We start from the raw sequence: 21727 nt of genomic DNA on the forward strand, positions 1-21727 counted from the left end.
AAAGAGGTTCCCAGTTCACAAAACAATATCCATTTCATCACCTGGTAAATACCAAGTGGAACATCACCTGAACTGCAGCAATAGTTAAGCGTTTTTGAGTAACTTGTGTGGACTGCTGAATCGGTTACAGAACATGGAGATGTTTGATATTATTTCCCATTTGCATTACTATGCCTAAATAGAGCAGGAAAGCCTTTGGAAAGGAGATATGAACAAAATTTTTCAAAAGCACACATAGTAAAATGTTCGCCCTTATCAGACAGTTTGATACTACCAAGAAAATAATAAAAGGTGGGGGTTTTTCTGTTGTACTAGACTCCTGTTCCTACAAAATATTATGACTGAAAATACCCATGATGGCCAGAAAACAAGTGAAGAAATCTTACCTAATGTATAGAAACCTCAGATATTAATAGGCTGAGCACCAGTTACAGAGATCTGAGACACTGTCTGCAGTCTGCTAAGCTCCTTTCAGTTTCCCAGAACAGCTATTAATTGTAAAGATGAATGGGTATACCTCATACCTGTAACAGTCTTCATTAGATCACATGGTTAATATAACAGTAAAGTATTTTTTAATTTCCTGACCGCCTGTTTATGAAAAAGCAGGTCCCTTCATGTTCTCAACTCATGGTTGAGGTCTATACCCCAAATTTACTAATTAAAGTATTAGTTAGAAATGCTCAGTACTCTGCGAATGTGGAGTAAACATCTGGCTACACAGAAAATGACATGCTAAATTCACAGTCATCCTAGAAATCCCAGATCTCGCTCTTCTGCTACTACTCCTCTTGCTGAAACCCAGCAGGGACAACCCAAAATCTGGCATACAGCAACACAGTCTGAAAATCACTGTAGCATAAGGATGCAAGATTGTAGCTCAAGAGCTAATAACCATGGTACAAGCACAAATGAACAAACCCATGCTTGCATGACACTTGGCAAGTTTCACACTCCATTTAATAACCTGATGTAACCTTGTGACCATATACTCTGGCATCTTAAGTTCCTTGATTTGTTAATTTGAGTGCAACAGCTGTGACCAAATTATTTTTAAAAACACATTCACTTCACCTAAGAAATACTACTGATAGAAGTCTACAACAACTATTAGAAAATTGTTTCAAAAGTTACCATTTTAAAAAAAATACATACATACACACTGTGTATATAATGTTTTAGTATCAATCTGGCTTTAGCTTCTCCTACTGCCTGGCTGCTGCACTGTTGCCAGGTTTGTACTTAATTACTATGCTCACATACACCTTCACTTTAATAAGTTACTTGCTTAGGCTCCCTGAACATGCTGCTGTGAGAATAATTAAAGACAAGGAGACATTTTCGTAGATCTTTTCAGAACCCACTCCTACTTTGCCAGCATCTTTTTGTGGGGCTCAGGCTAGAACTGGATATGCCATGCCAACAGTAGGTGCAGCAGGGCTAAACACAGAGACTGTATCTTCTGGTCAACACCCCACTGACTTAAATGGACAGAACTAGCCTTCTTGGCAGAAGACCATCCGTATCTGACCACCCAACATTGACCCTAAGACTTTTTAGAGAATTATTGCTTCCCATTCCATTTCCACACATGACTTTCATTCCTGCTTCCTTACATGCATGATCTCACATTTAGCTGAGGTGAAATGCAGAGTCTCCATACATGCAGGTTATTACATGTTCCTGATGATTGGCACATCCTGTCCTATTTAATATTCTAACAATCTTTATCCTGGTTTTCAGGAGCAGTAGCATACATTTCTTCCAAACCACTAATAAACTGACACATGAACAAGAAGCACACCCGTAACAAGATCCAGTAAAATTCAATGCTTAATAACAATTCATTGTCCTAAATATCTCAAGACCTGTAACAACTGCATAAGTGCTTATTAGCCAACAATTCTCAAGGAGAAGGATGACAAAAGCAGTCACCCAGCTGAAGGACCTACAAAAGTCGGTGAAATCCTCTATTAACAGCTTCACTGTTTTGCACCCGCTTAACACCAGGTTGGCGCTGGTTGTTCAAGCCATTTTAGTTACCCCTGCGTGTACTGGCACAGTAATGCCAATTCTCTGTACTTCCCTGAACCGTGACTTCTAACAAACCTTGCAGCACACAGAACTCCTCCGTCAGCTCCTTTGGTACCTTCTAGTGTCAAATTATTCACACCAGCTAGAAAAAAGCAGCAACTGCTGATGCTAGATGCTAACATCCTCCTACCTTGCTACCCCCAGCGATCAGGGACTGGAATGTCCTGTACAGGGCCATGAAGGTATTTCTTGGATATATTAGAGGAAGGCTCACTTTTAGTTCAACTACAGCATCCCAGGAACACAGCTGTACTACTTACGTTGTGTTACACTGAGGTGATAACCCACCTCAGAAAAAGCAGGGTATCAGAACTACTTATACAACAGCCCTTTCACACCTGGACATGTAGCACAGGCACACAGCTGGCTTCAGCAGGAGCCAGCCCATCTCCAAGTACAACTTAATAGCTTAGGCTCTTCAGCAGACATTCAACAAGTAGGTTGCTTTTGGAACCACACAGCTGACTCTGAAAACAGAGTATTTGCATCTGCGCTGTCTTGTGCTTGAACTAAAAAAAACTGTGTTAGACCTGAGCTAGCTAATGAGGCAGGTGAGATGCGGCATCAGGTACCAAGTATTTGCAAACCAGAGAACCTGTACGCAGGTTATTCAGAACTAATCTTACTCATATGTTATTTTATATAAATAATACTAAGTAAAATAAATCTTTTGTTGTATTAACAAATTCTACTCCACATAGTAAACCACCCCAGTTAAGATACATTGAGAGCTTCACTGTCCTCTGTTGAGAAATGACTTTTGTGTCCTATCATTTTTTTCCCATGCATTCTAGTTTTGCACTTAAAGGGAGGAATTAGCAGCTGTGAATTTATTTGGACTAGCATTGATAAATTTAACACAATCTCCTTGTACAGTGGTTTGCATTTCCACCCTAATCCAGAATATTTCTTGTCAAGAATATGACCTTTTTTCAGAGGTGGCTTTTGAATATCAAGCTGTGTTTTCCTAAGCAGTTCAGTTCTCTCCAAATGACTTGCTCATATCCATGTTTCACTCTGTAGAAATCTGTCTATTTGCAACCACATCTAGTTTGGACTTCATTTCACTTCACATAACTAAATCTATCAGCAAGTTCTTCCTCTGTCAAATAGAAGATTATCATATTGAACAGAACACAAGCTTTCTAAGCAGAAAACAGATTCCCAGTTTTAACATGAATTTTCTTTTGCTTATGGAAATAAATGAAGAAGAGGGCTTGGTAGCATACGGTACTAAAAGGCATAAACTCAAAACTGAGTAAAGTGTTTTTCCGACCAAAATGATTTTCAAGAAGCCATGATAGGTAGATGGGAAGCTAAATGGTGTAGGCAAAAGAAGCAAAAATATAGATGGTCCAGAAAAAGTTCAAGTCACGCACTGGCTTGTATAGCATTACCTGTACTGTGCTACTTCCCAGGGTAGTTTCTTCAGCAAACATTAACAGCTCCAATCTCAGCCAAGAGAAATAGTAATAGCATGCTGTGCTCTCTAAATTGAGATGCAGGTCATTTGTCTTTTTCCCAAGCAGACCCTCAGCTCCGCAGATTTGGTCTTCCTCACCCCCTGACCCCCAAAGATTCTGTTCAATGTCAGGCTTATTTCCCAGGTCCACGTTTATACGACTTCAATAAGAAAGGGAGTTTGTGTTAAAAACACAAGCATGTGTTTATTTGTAGTAAGTTTCCATATATTGTGGTAGGTGAGCTGTATCTCCTGGACATGCATTCTGCATAAGGGTAACACTTGTTCATGACACTCACCGTGGCTAAGGGACTCCCAAAATACCTGTCTTTAAGCAAAGACAGACCATTATACTGCAGACAGGGAACTGAAGCAAGGAGACTGGGTTCTTTGTGTGGCTTCAGGCTAGCCAGAGTCACCATGTCTCTTAAGAGAAAAGTCTCCTGAAATCCACTCATGACAAGAAAACACTTGCTTCCATAACTTGACATGCATGAGGTTTCATTTCAAAATCTTTTAAATACTTTAAATGGCAGTTTGGTGCACATAGTGGAGGGTACCCTGAAAAACTATCCATTTTCAAGCCAACAAGACAATCTCTCTCAAAAAAAAAAAAAAACAAAACACAAAACCCCAACAAACCATTCTCCTCCACCCAGCCCCACCCTGGTATTACTCAACCCAGAAGGAAATGGCGTAAAACATCTCCATTTGTGAGAGACCTTACTGCGAGGGAGGGACTAAGCCCAAGACCAACTATATTTGGAACAACGCAAAACCCACCTTTTCGCAAAAGCTTTCCCCCAATGATGAGCCGACATCCTTTCATAGCCAGATAATGATTAGCATGAAGAGAAAGAAAAAGAAAAGAAAAGAAAAGTAAAAAGCAAATGAAGTATGAAGGTGCTGGTAACTGAAATCTTTTTGGTAGATGTTAGCTTTATCCAGTATCTGTATTAGAGAATATCTTAACATTAGGAACACACAGGGCAGAAGATGACTAGTATCAAAGTTCTTATACTGGTTAAGGTGGTCCCAAAAGATGAGAAAAACCTGGAAGAGACAGAATCTGATATCCATCCGAAGAGCTGAAAAACATTAAGAAATTAGAATGCCCAAGACCTTCAAAAATCCGTGTTTATTTACAGCAAGTAGGAAGCTTTCTTTCTAAAACAGGGAGGATAAATAGTATCAACATTTTTTTAAAAAAAAGCATTAATTTTATGCAATAGCGAGAACTACTTTCACACCAGCCAGATTAACTAATAAAATGTAACCTTACAAAAGTCTCTAGGAATGTTTGTTACTTTAGCTGTTACCTCAACTTTGTATGAAATGCTACAAAGTGATACAGAATTTCTTGGAAAGCTGTCAGACCAGTAACAATGATGATATCCTCATTCGATTCAGCATTTTTAATTATTGTAAGAAAAAAATTGTACTTAAAGCCTATTCCTTACAGCCTATTCCTTACAATGTTAATGATCTAACCATTCTAGGACATGATGAACATTTGAGAAACTAAACTGCTTCGCTACCCAAACCTGGGCACACAGCATACAAACACATGGCAATTTCTGGCTGCACACTCCCCACCAGCACTCTATTTATAGAAAAACTTACCAGGAAACATACCAGTTTTTTAAAAACACAAAAATATTTTTAAGTGAAACATGTGAAGGCAAATTTCACTGCACCCCTTCCTAACAATGTGTTCTATTTTATTTCCCATTCATCATTAACACTTCAAGAACATACAGACTGCTGAGTACTACTCAGTGTAAAAGAAAAAAGGTTAGCCCTAAGGATATTCACAAAGGTGGCATCTTATTGCAGGGATATATCCATGAAACAGCACAGCAGAGCATCCTGTAATTGCTGACGAAGGAATTCTGCTGAAAGTCAAAACACAGATTTACGGTTCTGGCAACCACCAAGAGGTGTCACAGCAAACACTCAACCACAATTGTTGATATACCAGTTACTGCTCTGGGAATCCCTAAGTTGTCATATATTATAATATAGGAGAATAATGTCATAATTTATAATAGAAAGACATCAGGTGAAGATGTCCTGTACTTGTCCTGATTTTACTTCCCTCCCAGCACTGACCAGAGCATAAACAAGGACATGGAGAAGGTGGATTTTGTCAGACCCAGTATGCCCATGCAGATGTTCGCATAACCAATTCTTTGGTTCCAGCACATACCATTAAAAGGCATTTTTAGACTAGCTTGCTACATAATCAGTCTTAAGGGTGAACAGTCATGGCTTCCATCTCATGAAATTTTAAACACTGTCCTACAAAGGAACATGCTATCCCATGTGGCACTGAAGTTATCAATCCATGAAGGCAGATCTATTCACCGCAGTGTACTACAGCCCTACCATTATGGATGCTGCGATCGAATGGAACCACTGAGAGGGTTGGAACTCAGCAAGGGAGACAAACAGACCTCCTAGAAATATATTATAGCTGGTAAAGGAGAGAAAACACTAATTTGGATGCTTCCATTGCCAAAAGATGGAGAATTCACTGTGTAATTCTCAGCATACCATGAGTACTCATTTAACTGGTATGACACTTCATGAAGATGAGTGGCTAGTTCAATTAGGTCGTATTTGTCAAACAACCAGTTTAAAGGCAGAACCTGCAGACTGAATGCAGTACTTGGCACACACAGGCTATACCTCTTGACATACATTCCTAATTGTTTCTAACCTCAGCAGGGAGGGCAAAATAAAGGAAGAAAACAGGAGTAACAGTCGGGATAAGGCAGCTACAGCTGAAACCAAGCAATGCAACCTCCTACACTGGGCAGCCTGATGCAGGTGGACAGTATGGACTGACATACTGGAGACTCGCTTGGCAGAGGAAGCATTGCTACCCAAAGCAACAGCTGCACATTCAATTCTGGCCCCAGACCAGTGGTGGGAAGAGTAGTGACAAATGCACCACTGCCCTGAAGATCAGAGTGGGAGAACGCCGATAGCAAAGCATTAACAGCCTTCAGCAAAGGAAGGATGCTCCCCTTCAGACATACAGGGTCTGGCTCAGGAGTCCTTCCCATGTTAACTACTACAGCTCCCACCAACGTATTTGACATCATTTGGTTCATACTCTATATACAGTGTATGAAAGAGAGTGAAACTGTAATTCCATGATTAGCACTGAACAACACAACAGTGAAGAAATCCTGCTTATATAATCAAAAAGATAAGTCTGGTGCCAGTTAGAAAAGCTTTTTAAAAGCTCTTTTGTTGCTTCACATTATCAAGATCTGACATTGATCATATCTTTCCAGCCAAAGTTTCTTTACTGCTGATTAAAATGGATATTTATTGACATCAGCCTGGGGAATAATAGCTGAAGAGCCAACCATATTCTATTCTTCACCAACAATACTGCCAACTAAGTTGTTTCCAGAATCATCACTGTCAGTAATTACATGCTAAACAAAAAACCCCCTCACAGTTGGTTTTCAAAGACCACACTGAGCTTGCAGATAGAAAACTTTGTTTAGGCTTTAACCCTGCAGGAACAAATTTTATTTGAAAGTTAATTTTTGTTTATATATATACACACATACACACACAGAGCTCAACAACTTGCTGCTTTACAGGCCAAGAATTCTTTCTTAACCCAAGGGTTTCACCCAGGAGACTGACTGGAGTGTTATCACAGGTGTACTTAGTACCTTTCAAGTTTATGTTTTAAGAGCTGTAAGTATCTATTCATCAAACGTTCTAAAGATTTTTAGTGGCAGATGATCTCCACACTAAGCAGAGCCAACCCTGATATGCCATGAGCCTAAAAAAAAAAAGTGACCTCCATTTTTGATCTGGCAGCATTACTTGACTGAGAAGAAGAGGAAGTTGCAGACATGTGCTACTTGTATATCATATGAAATGGAGATCTGAAGAGACAAATGCCTCCACTCTTAGAATTCCTTTGACCTGAATCACCTGAGGCACACAGTCAACAGGAATTGTCGACTTACATCAACATGAATGTCTTTTGACTACAATTAAAATGGAGAATCAAGCAGGTGAGGATATTAGGTGAGCGGGTAAGAAAGCCTAGGAAGAAGTCTATGAATTTTAGTGTACGAAACCCAGTATTTTCCCTTGTTTATATTCTTTCAATAATTTCTGTTGTGCTGTTTTTCAGACTGCTACTTCCAAGGTCATAATTTAAGTTACATTCAGTGGTGCTAATAAAATACATGAAATAAGTCTGACTTTTTAACAACTTCTGGAGTAAGGTCCTGCAGCTTAGGTTTCTTGAGTTACTGAAATAATGTAAAGAGGAAAAGAAGTTTGTTTCAAGGAGCAGAACACCACAATTTGTGAAAGATGTACCACAGCAGTTACATACCTCTGTCTGTAGTTGTGGCACAACTCCAGTTATCTTAGCCCTAGGGTGCTGTGCTATGAGTGGCTTAAATCAAACCAAAACAAAAATAGTCAGAAGTATTTCCATCCTTCCCCACCTGAACTGGACATTCCCATCCTCTCCTGCTGTGTCAGTATTTGCAGCCACACAGAATGGGGATAAACCCACTTTTCTTAAGGGTTCTCATTTCAGTCAAATCAACAGCTGACCAGACTCATCATACAGCCCTGCAGTAATTAGTGCTGGCATAAACCACAGGTGGGAAGAGGCAGCCAAGGCTGATACCCCCAGCAGCCACCTATCAGTTCAAGCTGACAGCGAAACCAAACAATTAAACACAGCACAGGCTGCTTAGCAGAGCTGAAGAATGAAACTTCTCACTTCAAAATGTGAAAATATTAACAGTCAGTGACTCGCAATGTCACACAACCTAATCAGGTATTTTTTTTAAGTACGAACACAGTACTGGACCCATCAGGCATCCCAGGCAGTAAGAAATGCACAAAAAGCATTTTGCTGCTCTAAGTTTGGAATAAACACATCCCAGATGAAGTCCTAAAACAAACATATTATTTCTAGTTATTTTCCCACCTTCACCTAATTTAGTTCAAATCAGAATACTTATGACAACTGGTGAAGAATATGGAAGAAGGTAGATGGTCCCTGTAGGATAAAATCCATCAGAACTCTTGGTCACAGGCACAATTCCCTCCCCAGTCCCTCCCCTAAAAACCCAAAAAACTAACACATGACAGTATTTCATGCTACGGAAGAAAGCATTCCAATTACAGATCTATTTGTAATAGGAGAAGACTGATAAATAATATATAAAATAATGCAAGCTTGCAGTCTGCAAATGCTCTAATGCATTTCATAGCTGATTGGTAACAAACCAAGACATACCTCACTAACCTTCATAGTATCTTAAAAGTAATTTTTTGAACCCAACCCTGCCTTTACTAAACCTTTTTAAATAAATAAAAAAAAGATACTTGCTGCACAGAATCCTTTTGTATAGGCTTGTACCAGCACAGTTGCCATCACACTGGTATTTTTCAATAGCAAATTTTTCACATTAGGCACAGTCATGGAAATGAGAGTATATTTTAGTCTCGCTTTTCCTCAAATTACTTAAATTTTTAAGTCAGATTGGCCTGTAGTACCAACACATTCAAAACAGTTACCTTCCCCCTTCAAAAAAACACAGCTGTACAAGGAGCACAGAGGTTCAAATTAAACTGTTTATTCTAGATTCTAAGAATTCTAAGATCTTTCTTTTCTCTTTCATGCTCCTAAAAAAAAAAATAATCTACCAACCTCTACCACCCGTATTTCCTTGTTTCTATCTACAGTTCATCATCATCTTCCCACTCTGTGGGAAATTTTTTAACGAGTAGCTGTCCTACTACCCCCCAATCTTGTTCCTTCCGCTCCTACTACTTTGTCACTGGTTGTCCTCCATCCTGCCATATGCACATTCCTCTGTGCCTCCTCTTATGTTTTCCACCACCCATCTCCCTTTCCCATTATGTTTCCACACTCTCTCCTCCTCCATCTTCCTTCCCTTTCTCCTCATCACTAGCAAAACAGGTTAGTCATCCTTCTGTGAACTAAAGGTCCTCCTTCTGAGTCCACCTTGTCTCCCAGTTTTAGACAAAGGGGGTCTCTGCTGCCTCTGTTGCTTTTTCTCTCACATGCAGGACCTAATTCTGAAGAAGACACAAAAGACCTGATCCTCTCATTCACTTTTGTCCCCTAAGCAGCTGGCAGCCATTGCCACACAAGACATGGCCAGAGAGGAGCTGCTCTATCTTTGTGGTGAGAAGCCAGCTCATCACAGGCCAACAGCCAGCTTCCAACTGTCCAAGTGTGAAGTTCCTATGATCACAGATCATCTGGGATGCCTTTCCTCTCAAAACCAGGTGACTCTGAGCCAAATTCTTTAATCTCAAAGGCACTAAAGGCTTGATAGCTGTGAGTGGCTTTTGGGGAAAGTGACTGTGACAGTATTTCCACTTCAGCAGCACATGTCTTGATAAGAAGGGGTATACACTGCCTTAAAACAAAAATATTCAAGTACTGACAATTAGACCTTGTCTATTCAAGAGGAGTTGCCAACCACTGAACGTGGTTAACTGCAAGCACAGACAATAATTTATGCTCACTGTCATTCTGGAGGCTAACTTCATTTTCAAAACTGCAAGTATAGGCACGGATAAGCTATGATCAGCACGCTTCAACCAGATTCAACACCAGCCAAGCTTTTATCAGCAGTGGTAACCTTCCAAGCAGAGAGAAGGCATTAAGGGGGTCTGCAACCATGGCCCAAAGGCTAGTTGAATACTTTGGCACCTCTTAAGCCTCTTCTCACCTGAGCTTCAGAGTCCTATGAATATTAAGTAATGAGACTTCTCTTACGTGAAAGAGAATCAAGGGCTCCATTTACTTGCCAACACAACAGACCCAGCTTTGGGGTAGAAGAATGGTTAGTTAAAGCATCAAAATCATCACATTTGTATTTTTTTAAAAAGAGAGACACATGGTATTCATCTCTGTAGGGGTAATTCAGACAAACTAAATGTCAGATTTAAATTTAGTTTTAAGCAAGCCTGAACAGAATGAGTTTTGGGGAATTTCTAGATAGCCAATGATCAGAACATCAGAGACAGCTTCTTGAGGGATACGGTATTGTACTGAGGGGCTGCTTCAATGGATTTGGCAAATACTCTTGATTAATCACTCCCTGTCAATATCACTACCTACAGGTATTTCTGTGGTCACCAGCCCAGAATACAGCAGTTGAAAAATATGCCTTAATCTAAACCTAAGGCAATTCATCTGCAAGCAAGACAATCCATGTATGTCAAATTATGAAGATTACTAAAGAGAAGCGTTAGACCAATATTTTGAAGTGAGAACAAGGTGCCTTAAGTGGAAGACATGTAAAAATCTAACTTCAAGTGCTCCAACACACAGCTTGTGAATAATGTATTTCCTCAAGCACATGCTAAGTCTTTCCACTGTCAAGTTATCCATCATAAAGTCTGAATTAATTACACTAGAGAACCTGATCTGAAGACTTTCTACAATGATTTACTGGGTGGCCTTCACATATATGTGGAGCTCGAAAACCTTAGTCAGGTTCGCTTATAGACTAAAACAATTACACAAATAAACTTTGTATAATACTTTGTAGAGTACACCACAATTTCAACTCTCCCCATGGCATAAGAAGGGCCGCATAATATTTTAATTATTTTCTTCCACAAGGCAGGAAGCTCATTGAGATTTTACAACCAAATATGCTTAGTTGGCTTTTTGCTCAATACAGCCCTTAGCCTGCAGGTTGCATCTAGTGCTAAAACAAATAAAGATCACAGAAGTTAGAAGTGCCTATTATGTCAATAAAATCTAAATCCCTAGTAACGCAGTAATTGTTCCATGCAGCATGTTTTCTAACGCTTTGTCTGGTCTTGTTTTAAACAATGGGGCTACCATCACTTTTCTCAGACTATTTATGGTCTGGAACAATCCAACAGTTTTTCCTGATCTTTAACCAAAGAAACATTAACTTTTTATGCCAATCCACAACATAAGAAGCCCTCATAAAAAAGCCTCCTCTGTCAAGCTTAGCATCTGCCTCCTAAAGAATATCAGATAGCCTTTACAGAAAGCTGAATACAAAGTTCACTGACCGACTCATTTCAGACCAACGCTGAGTGACAACTCCCTTCTGTTTATCATTTGGGGACGTGTCAGAGCCTATGCAGAAAAACGGTTTGCCAGGACACACCGGCATCAAGTTAGTTTTAACTTAAATATAAATACAGTTCCTGTCTGCAGAAAGGGAGTCTCCTACTGAGCTTCGTTTGTGGCTATCTGCTCATGTCATGTGGTAGGACTATGGGTGGTGGGTTTTTTTCTTTCTTCCTTTAGTATACGACCTGTGCGACTGCTAACACAGTGTTTGACTCAATCTTGTAAACAGTGTCAATTCCTAAACCCTGCCTTTACTAAGGAAGGAAAAAAAACCAACCACAAACCGGCAGGGGGGGAAGGAAGGCACAGGCTCCCTTGTCTGGAGGATAATTCCAATAAAGAAACCCTTTTAATGTCATCTGAACAGGTGACTAGTCTAACAGCGTCATTATCATCGAGAACCCTGCAAATTAAGCAGGGAACAGGCCTATTATCTAGGTCACCGAGCCCACCCCTACCAAAGCTGAATTACTCCCCATCTGTTTACCTGAGGTTTATTCGGCTCCTTTTAGGAGTAAGTTTGCACGTTAGGACAAGACAGCAACCCCCCGGGACCCCCCTTCCCCACCCCATGACCAACACCTCAGCCCCGACGGAGACACGAATAAAGCGTTAGGGGGGGGCTCCGGGTTGGGGGGATGCCCGCCAATGCTACTAACTAGATAAACCGTGCGGGGCCGGGGAGGGGGGTGGGGGTGTCGTTAAAAAAATAACCAATTTAAAATAATTGGCTAATTTGGGCGCAGTACAAGCGGTAAGAGGTTAACTGTAGTCCCCCGCAGGGCGATGACCCCCGGCCAGCCCGGGCCCGCTGCCCCCCGGCCGCGCCCCGCAGCCAGCGGCGCCGGGGGGTGCGCGGCCGGTCCCCCCGCGGCCGGCGGTACTCACGTTCTCGGTGTCGCGCTCGTTCACCGTGGGCAATGGAGTCCGAGTGGACATTTTACTTCACTCGGGCGGCCGCGCTGCCCGCGACGGCGGCGCGCACACACACACACACGGGCCCCCGCGCCGGGCTGCGCGTCTGCTCGGAGATGGTGGTCGCAGGGAGCCACCATGAAGGACGAGGTGGCTGGCGGGGGGCGGCGTCGCGTCGGTGCCCCCCACCCTCCGGCGTCGCCCCACGCCCGAGCTAGATCCCCCTCTGGGAGCGGAGCGGCCTCGCCCCCTCCGAGTCCTCCGGGCTCATCCTACAGCCAGGCCGGGGTCCGCGGGGGTCAGCAGCGGGGAGGGGGGCGCTTCATCAAGCGGGGAGGGATGGAGCCGGGGGAAGGGAGGCGGCGAGGGAGCGGCTCGGTGGGGGGAAACGCACGGCGGGCGGGCGGGGAGGAGGAGGCAGCGGGGCGCCGCGCTGCCCGGCTCCTCGCACCGGCCCCTCTACGCTGCAGCCGGGGCACGGCGGCTAGCGCAGGCCCGCCGCCGAGGGGGCTCCCCTCTCCTTCCCCCGCCGCGGCCCCGCTTCACCGGGCCGCCGCTCGCATCCCGGCCCGCCTCTACCCGCCCGCCCCAGGCTCCGAGAAAGCCGACACCCGCGGGCCGCGGCCGGGCTGGGGAAGCTGGGTGCCCGCCCGACGTCCCCCTGCCTGCCTGCCCCCCACCCCTCCGCCGCTCCCTGACGAGCCAAGATGGCCGCCCGGCTTCCTCCGCGCCGAGCCCAGCTCCGACATGAACCGGAAGGGCCCGCCCCCCGCCCGGGGAGGCCGGCGCCGGCGGCTGGTTGCTAGGGGCGGGGCGCGGGCGCCGCGGGAGGCCGGCGGAGGCCAGTGGGCCCGCGGCGGGGCCGGGCCGGGCCGGGCTCTTCCTCGCGTGGTGCCCCGGTCCGCCGGGGAGGGGTCGGTGGGAGCCCTGCCCGGCCCCGGGCACAGCTCTGCCGCCCTTCGCCCGCCGGAGCAGCCCCGGGGCGGCGCGGCCTGTTGGGGGTCTCCGAAAGAGGCCCTCGGGGAGCCCCGCTGCGGCGGGGCCGGGCGTGAGGGGAGAAACGGTGCGAGCCGGGGCGGGGTGTCAGCTGTTGGGGGGCACCGTGGGGCAAAGGGGATACAGCCCCGGAGGGGGGCTGGAGGAATGGCAGCATCTCCTCCTGGGGGAGCCGGTCTCCAGCCGGAGCAGGGACGCGGGCACCGACCCCGGTGCCCGCCCGCGGCCCAGGGCGGGAGCAGTGCCATGTGGGGGCCAGAAGAGCGGGTGCCGTGCAGCGGTGTGCAGGGGTCGGCCCCCAGGTCTGCCAGAGCACCCCCTCCCTTTTCTTGGCCTTCGCCAGCCCGGGAGGTGGTGCGTGGCGGGCAGAGGGGCTCAGGCGTGGGGGGCTCTGAGGCTGGCGGTAGCCGGCCAGGTGCCCGTACAGTGTCACAGCCCTGCGTTTTCATCCCAACTTAAAGCTTTGCTCGTTTGGTGGAGGGGGGCAGAAGCCTGGGCCATCAAAACATGCTTTGTATATCCAGTAGTTACTCTGCACAATCATTTTTAAGTGTACAGGAAAGATCTCAGCGTAGTCATGAGTAGATCCAATTGAAAATGAGAAAGAGAAGTAACTTGTGTATAGTCAGTATATAGGTGATTTAGAAATAAATCTGTGTTGGTTTTTTTGTTGGTTTTTTTTTTTTACACAGAAAATACGAACCCCTGCAGGAGAAAAAACAGCTACCTCTGGTGGGATTTGTAGAAACTTGTCTTCTCTGAGCATCTGACAGCCTAGCGGTAACATTTCATCTTTCTAAAGTGTAGTTTATCTGACAAACTTCATGCCTCATAAATATTTACTAGCTTAGCCTTGAAGTCCATCCTACAATGTAACTAGTATTTTCCTTGCTTTTAGAGACATGAGCAAGAAAAGATAGCTTTTGAACACTACCAGGTAAATGGCTTGTCTGGCACACCATCATCAGGACTCCAAGATGCTCCACAACACTTGACTGGCAGGAGAAACCCACTAGACTTGCATGGAGTCTTACCTTCCTTCCTTGTTCTCAGGCTAATGCCTTGCTCTGTGTCAGCAACAGGAATTTTGGATTTGAACAGTCACCTCTTGTGCAAACAATCCATATTTCTGTGTGTACATATACATCCGTGTGTGTATATGCTCAGACGGTACATGCTGGTTGCAAAGCTGCCCTTTCCGGGTAGCAGGCAGGAGGACCCTTTGCACAGAAAAGGGAGTGGGATTTGCCTCTGTCTGGCTTGCCAAGGTCAGTCACGAAGTCTGAAGCAAAGCCAGGAGTATCCAGATCTCCTGACTCTCTGCTTTTGCCACAGGGCTGCTGCTTCATCCTTTTCTTTTCAGTTGCCAGTAGAATATGTTGTTTACAATGTGTTTGTGAAAAATTGTAATTGACTTATGACAGAGTCAGAAAAAGGGTAAAAAATATAAACTGAGGTTTGCTTGGCTTGTTAACCAGACCAATGGTCTCACTCCGCACTTTTGGGCACTCCAGCCAGCATGAGGAGGATGAACTGCAGGCATTGGAGCCAGGGAGTAATTTGCAGTGTGTGAGCAGTGCACTGAGCTCAGTAATGCTGTTTGCACCTACAGGTTTGCCTGTCCTGAGCCTTGGCAAAGCTGAGATCTGTGGAAGTTCTGGGCACAGGCATGAAGAGGTATTAAAGTAAGCTAAGCGTTGTGTTATACGTACTTGCATTGCTGTCCAGGGAAGCAGTAGTCACTCAGATAAAACCTGAACTACACAGTGGTGGATGGTTAGGTGAAAATCCTGGGCCTGTTGATACCGTAGGAATTTTGCTGTCACCCTCAGTAAAGCCCACATTTAATACTCACAGTCTACATTAAAAGGCACTGGGGAGAGGGTGCAGGGGGAAGGGGAGTTGTGGGGAAGGACTGTTTGTGTATTTCAGACTCATGTTTCTGATTGGCAAAGTGACTTTGAAATAAGAACTTTTGAAGAAATTCTTGAGACCACCAAAAGAAGAGCAGCCGATTTTGCTGTTTTATTGCCAATAAATGGCAACATTGATTAGTGCTGGTTTTTCCGTGTAGCAAATCTTGCATGGGGAATGACAAATTTTATTGTTGCTATATTCTGTTTCTCCCATTTAAAAAGATGAGTTCATTTCAGAGTGTGTTCATTTTCCTCTTAGAAATTGGACCATAGTAAAAAAAACCTGATTGCATGGTTTTCTGTTTCTTTGTTGTCCATAAATATTCTGCATATTATCAGGTACTACTTAAGCTGCGTTCAGAAATCAGAAGGTGATTTTTTTCCTATTAAAGGCTCTGAAAACTCAGAAAGCAGTCTGATAATCAAATCATGTTTTCTGGTTCTTGTGCTATCGCTAGTGATAGTGACAGTGATTTCGTAAGTGGGACTTAAATGAATGTTTGTATGTTATCCGGAATAGGCTGCAACTGGGCTTTGAGCTGTACTGGCTACAGTGCTGACAATTGTAAAAGCTTGTTTTTGCCAGTAGAGTTGGAGAATATGACTCAAAGACACACAGGAAGCAGATCTGCTAGTTAAGGTGCCTTTTTTATGTCACTCTTTTGGCTGTCACCACACACAGAAAACAAAAGAAAACAAAATAACATCATTGTGGTGAAGAATTTAGATATTTTTTTTCTTCTGGACATTAGAAGTCACACTAAGAATCTATTATCAATGCACTGCACAGGTAGAGTAGACCCTAACTAACAGCATTTGTGATCAGGGAAAAAAACATTGAAATTAATTACAATTGCTGGACAAAACATAAGAATTGATTTTAATGTATTCCAATGCACAGGTTTTGAGTCTTGTGGAAGAAGGATTGCAAATGCAGAACTAATGAAGGAATTTCTTTTCCCCTCACCTCACTTTAAAGGCTATGAACTGAAAGGCAGCAGTTGGTAGAGGCAAGTAGAGAACCAGCTAATGTAATTGTTATAGCTGCCTTGTCGTGCACTGCAGCTATGATAGTGTACACCAGCTGGGAATCTTCCCAAATATTAGATCATTTTAGTTTATACAAAAATAGCAGTTTAGACTGATACTTGTTAGCCCTGGTGTGAGTTGTTGGTGTTTCTTTAAGCCTTTATGAAACACATTTTAAAATGGGTTACATCCACAGGGATGTAACCAGTATTATTCATTCTTATTCCACTCCTTTATTGTTTTTTTTTTTTTATTTGGGCTTTTTTTCTTTGTTTTTTTAATTTGTTGGGGGGTTTTGTAGACATTCTAGGATATTCTATGCAGTGGAATATTTCCAGGCCTCTTTTACTATCAGTGTTGCCTTTAAAACTAAAGTAATTACTTGTGTTTGAAATCATTATTTGTATTTGTTTTTAAAATTTTAACTTCCACAGAATATATTATTTTAACAGTGTTTTATAATAGGAAGAATGATTTTGAAAATGGCAATTGCAAAGCTATTGATAGAAAAGTACTGATTACTGTCTGCAACCTGAGTCAATAGTCCATGCTTAATTATAATGAGGCCCAAGTGCAACCCACTGCAAGGCCAAGGCAAATGTGTGTTTTGGATGGCAGAGAAAACAACAGAAAGATAAAAGATCTTCCTTCTCAATTTTATGTCCGGCAGAGAATGAGATCTGAAAATGGGAGAATATTTTGTGTGTGGTGACTTCTTCCGTTGATCTGTGCCCATTTAACTTCTAAAGTTGCCTTTCCTTATAGGAGAAGAGCAACTCCCTGGGGACAGCAGAGTGGCTGTGGCAGTACAATTGCTCTGCATTTCTCAGGTATCAGAGGGGTTTGAGCACTGGGCTGCAACTATGAGAAAACAGGAGCGAACCATGGTGGTTCCTGGGCTGCACACCTCATTTAATTCCTTACTTGTAAGGCCAAGCACACTGTGCTGTGCCTGCAGAGCCATGTCTCATGATGTGTGAGATGTGAACCTTTGTGATGGGGTTGCTATCAAGTCCTGAACTGCACTAATTCCACCACTATTTGTCACAAATGCCTATACGGATCATAGGCTCTGGGACAGAATCACACTGCTCCAGAGAGCTGGGTGAGAGCATTGCTCTCATGGGTTGGCACAAGGTCAGTGTTTAGAAAAATGAGAGAATTGAAAATATCTCCTTAGTTTACCATAAACCTGACGCCTTGGGGGTTACAAAGGAAATGCAAATGACAAGTAGCCAGTTGGTGATGATGCTAGCTCTGAATTTGACTCTGTATGTTTGAAGCTAAAATGGGTGTTTTATAACAAGCCTTTTCCATTTCTACTAGTGCATGACCCCAGCAGAGCTGTGTCTTAAACATAAATTCTTTCAGATGCTTTGCCATCTGAGTCAGGCATGTTACTATTCCTTCTGTGCTGTTTCCTGTGTGGTTGATACTGAATCAAAGACTCTATTCACAATGATGGGAAAAGAATAGATGACTCTACCACACGTAATGTTTTCAAGCACAAATTAGTAATTGGTGTGCCCCAGGGTTAGTGGGAAGTAATTGTTTTGTAGCAGTGAGATAAATTCCAAGGGTTTTGGGCACAGGTTATCTAAAAATGGTTTAGCCCACGCTTGTTCAAAAAGGAACATCTAAAATTGTTGACAGGCTAATGGAAAATACACAGCTTGGCTGAAATTCCCAGGGCCCACAATAATCCCCAAGAGCTGGGTTTTGCTTGGGGAGACTTGCCAAGGAGTTGTTAGAACTTCCTTCTCTGTCTCCAACCCCAGAGCATCTAGCATCCAACCTGCAACTCACACCTGTAATAACCATTAGTATGTTCATTGGTCAGCAGAGCCTCTCAGCCACCATCCCTGTTGGTTATACCCTTCCCTTCTCTTCTCTGGGAAGAATCCTTTATTCTGAGACCTCCAAGTGTGTCACCATTTCAGGTGAAGGCCCAGGTTCATGCTCATATGGTCTCCAAGGCTTTATCAGAACCAAGCCCTGAAGTGCCTCTGTGTGGATTTCCCTGAAGTAAATTGTGTTTGATTTAGATTGTATCTTTCATTTAAATATTGCCAGAGGCAAGCAATCCATGACCAATCCAGGAAAACCATCCATGTGATTTTTCCCCCCTCAACATCAGAAACATTTGTTTCTGCTCTGGATATGCCTACAGATGACAGCTTCCAGCTATGGGGGTCTATCCTGCTTTTGTATTGTGGAGGATCAGACTACTCCCAGCCAGGACTCAGCCCACTGCCATCTTTTAAAGAGACGAAAGAGATTGAAATCTTGGGGTCTGTCACCAAAAGGCATCCTATTCCAATTTGTAAGCACTAGCATGCATGTTTTCTCTGATTGATCTCCACCATATCTATCAGTTTGTGCTGCAGATACCAGAGGTGAAGATGGTATTCCAGCTGTAATAATACGAAACCCAAATACAGACATGATATTGCTTATTTTGCTGATGCCATGGCCAAAGAACCTGTTTAGCCCTCGCAGATACTGTAACAGTGAACTCTGGGAGCTCGTGTTCAGCTGTGACTCACATGCCCTTTTCAGTATGTCTGACCCTTCCCCCTCCACATGCGTATCTCCTGTCTTGAAAGTATGCTTTATTATTCCTACAGGTACGATTTTTACCTTTGGTCATACCCAAATGTGTATCATTCACTTGAATGCAATTTTGCAAACTGGTTTGCTCTGCACCAGTGACTCATCTGATTTCCACCTCTCTTATCTATCTTGGTATCATATGCAAAGCTTATCAATAATCCTTTTGTTTCTTTTTGCAGTCCTTGATAAAATATCAATTGGTGCAGATGAAGAACCAATTGTGCAGGATTGCAGGACCATATTGCATTTTTCTGCTGTTAAAAGATCACTGGTAAGTAGTTGTCACCTTGAAAATACACGTGATGCACTGGCCATCCCAGGGTGGGAAGGGGCTAGAGGGAAAATAATTCGCAAAAGTTAGCTGATTACTAGAGTCTTTCAGTGAGCAAAGGGAAGGGGCGCAAGGACTGAGGGCTTGATAAATGGTTGTAGGGGGACACCGAGCCAAATGTCCGAGGGTAGCACCCAGGGAGCAGTACTTGCTGCCCTGGTGCCCCAAGCACCCTTCCAGGAACACAGCATCCTTAACACAGCAGTGTTTAAGGGATGATTAGTTAGACAGCCATTTTATGTGTGTCGTGTTGGGTTTGTACTGTTCCCGTTTCTTAATCAACATGTCCTGCTGTAACAAGTTGAAGACCTTAAAGAAGTTCGGGTGTTTTACATCAGCTTCATTACGTTTATCACTCAAACTTGCAATCTCCCTGGTGAAAGATAACAAGTCAGTTTGAAAAGGTCTCTTCCCATAAATTCCCGTTGATTGGCATTAATTATATTTCCCTCCCTTAATTCTTTGTTAATCTAGATCCCTGTGAGTCATTCCATTATACTGCTGGGACTCCTGTCAGGAGACAGGCCTATAAATACTTAGATCTTTGTCTCTACCTTTTCCAAAAATTTTCCCAACATCTGTTTTCCTTTGGAGCTTCCCCACTGCCCTGAAAGTTACTGGAGATCACATGCAGCTGTAGTGCTGTCCTTCTGCATTGAAGGCATCCTTGATAATCACCCAGACAAAGCCAGTCACATTGTATGTTCTATTGAAACAAGGAGTTTTCGGACAATGAATTAACTTACAATCATAAACAACCTTTGTAAAAGCACAGGAAGATATATTTCATTTGCATGTTTGAGTCTCTATATCACAACCTAGTACTGTGGCTACAAAGGATCTTTTTTTAATTGCATGGATGATTTTAAAAAAGGATTTATAGAAGACCAGCCAGGGGAATTCACAGCACAGATGGGTTTTGTGTATGGTCCCCAGCATGGGGCTTTACAGCACCTTTGCTCTTCTAGTGCTAAACCACCTTTTGCCTTCCATTCTCCTCAAACAATGACAGGAACCCAGGAAATTAAGAAATAGCCCCATACTTACTACTGTAACTGTAGATGTGTAGTGACATAATTTTTTTTGTTTGTTTCAGAACAACAAGGAGTTGACAAATACATAACATACTTGGGCTTGTTTCTTAGGAAAAGATGATCTGCTGCCTTGAAAATACCTGCTACAAGGTCAACAGCTTCAAATTGAATTGGAGAAATATCACATTAGTGCTGTTGCCCCAGTCCTGATTGAAATTCACATCACACAGGAACATAAAAACACTTTTGGAGAGAGGATGTTTCATCATCTAATCACAGGACAGTTTTCAAGATGCATAGAAGAACAAAGTGAATTAGAAGGAATGTTTTAATACTATCAAAATAAAAAGCAGGAATTAGGACTATCATCATTTCAAGCACACACAAATAATAAATTAAAGTCCTGTATTCACCTGCATCTGTATTTTTCTGAACAGGTATCTGAAGTTGCTGGTGAAGACCAGGTTCCTCCCAGCTGCCCCTGCTGCAAGCCTGGCCAGCATTCCCTGAGAGGAAAGACGTGCTCCCAGCTCAGACTTTGAAGGAACAGGACATCTTTGTCCCAAAATAGTCAGGGCACAGTCTCTGCTTCTTCCTGGCCAAGAGTGCCAGTCACAGCTTAGTCTTTTTGTCACTGATGACAATAAACATTTTGGGATTAGGTCTGTGGTCTGTATGAATCCCATAGCTCTGTATGACATGCCTGAAATGCCTGGCGCTATATACACCTAATAAATGAATAGTCCCTTTTGGCAGTGTAGTCTGTGCATGCTGCAGGTATTCTCTGTGGAGAAAATTCAGTCTGCTGCATACAGCTGAAGAGTTTTCTCCATGTATCATGGAGTTTCCCTTTGAACAGTTTACATCGATTTTCTTTTCACATACTATACAGCATCACCATTTACAGGCAAACATCTACCTACAACTGTATTACATTAATTACCATTCATTGCTTTTCTTCCCTTTTGCCCTTCCCTTTTTTAGCCTAGTACTTCTCCTCGGACTTGTTGGACCAAAGTCTCCTTTCACCATTCATAAAAATCATAGAATCGTAGAATGGTTTGTGTTGGAAAGGACCTTAAAGACCATCCAGTTCCAGCCCCCTGCCACGGGCAGGGACACCTCCCACCAGCCCAGGTTGCTCCCAGCCCCATCCAGCCTGGCCCTGAGCACTCCCAGGGG

The 21727-nt window shown here is 43.3% G+C and overlaps 2 protein-coding genes across 33 annotated transcripts in view; one reads left to right on the forward strand and one right to left on the reverse strand.

Annotated features, from left to right (window-relative positions):
- MARK3 (microtubule affinity regulating kinase 3) overlaps nucleotides 1–12935 on the reverse strand; it is a 63842-nt gene extending 50907 nt beyond the window's left edge. For 11 of the 24 annotated variants that reach the window (XM_040601755.1, XM_040601751.1, XM_040601753.1 and 8 more), the window contains exons 1-2: nucleotides 12600–12928; nucleotides 4340–4378 (exon numbers count right to left, since the gene is read on the reverse strand). In XM_040601755.1, the coding sequence (XP_040457689.1) occupies nucleotides 4340–4378; nucleotides 12600–12650 (90 nt within the window). In that variant the 5' untranslated portion in view covers nucleotides 12651–12928. Of the gene's footprint in view, nucleotides 1–4339; nucleotides 4379–12599 lie in introns of all 24 variants that reach the window. The other 13 variants (XM_040601756.1, XM_040601754.1, XM_040601759.1 and 10 more) reach the window with 7 other exon arrangements.
- Nucleotides 12765–21295, forward strand: LOC121091684 (translation initiation factor IF-2-like). 9 transcript variants are annotated; one of them, XR_005829007.1, is made up of 5 exons: nucleotides 12765–13689; nucleotides 14315–14402; nucleotides 15235–15307; nucleotides 19360–19451; nucleotides 20657–21295. XR_005829007.1 is itself a non-coding variant. In XM_040601760.1 (3 exons), the coding sequence occupies exons 1-2, from the start codon at nucleotides 12765–12767 to the stop codon at nucleotides 14365–14367; spliced, it is 978 nt and encodes a 325-aa protein (XP_040457694.1). In that variant the 3' UTR covers nucleotides 14368–14402; nucleotides 14521–15228. The 9 variants fall into 9 exon arrangements, 1 of the variants encoding a protein (XP_040457694.1); XR_005829002.1 differs by having other exon boundaries at nucleotides 15235–15299; nucleotides 20608–21295; XR_005829003.1 differs by having other exon boundaries at nucleotides 15235–15299; nucleotides 20983–21295.
- The last annotated feature ends 432 nt before the right edge of the window (nucleotides 21296–21727 follow it).

This window comes from Falco naumanni, chromosome 7, assembly GCF_017639655.2.
Source record: "Falco naumanni isolate bFalNau1 chromosome 7, bFalNau1.pat, whole genome shotgun sequence".
NCBI lineage: Eukaryota > Metazoa > Chordata > Aves > Falconiformes > Falconidae > Falco > Falco naumanni.

Bases quoted from the DNA above. Each gene is read 5' to 3' on its own strand.
- LOC121091684 (XM_040601760.1), top strand. From the start codon at position 12,765: ATGAAGGACGAGGTGGCTGGCGGGGGGCGGCGTCGCGTCGGTGCCCCC. The intron at 13,690-14,314 runs GTGCGAGCCGGG...TTTTTTACACAG, and splicing joins CGGGCGTGAGGGGAGAAACG to AAAATACGAACCCCTGCAGG.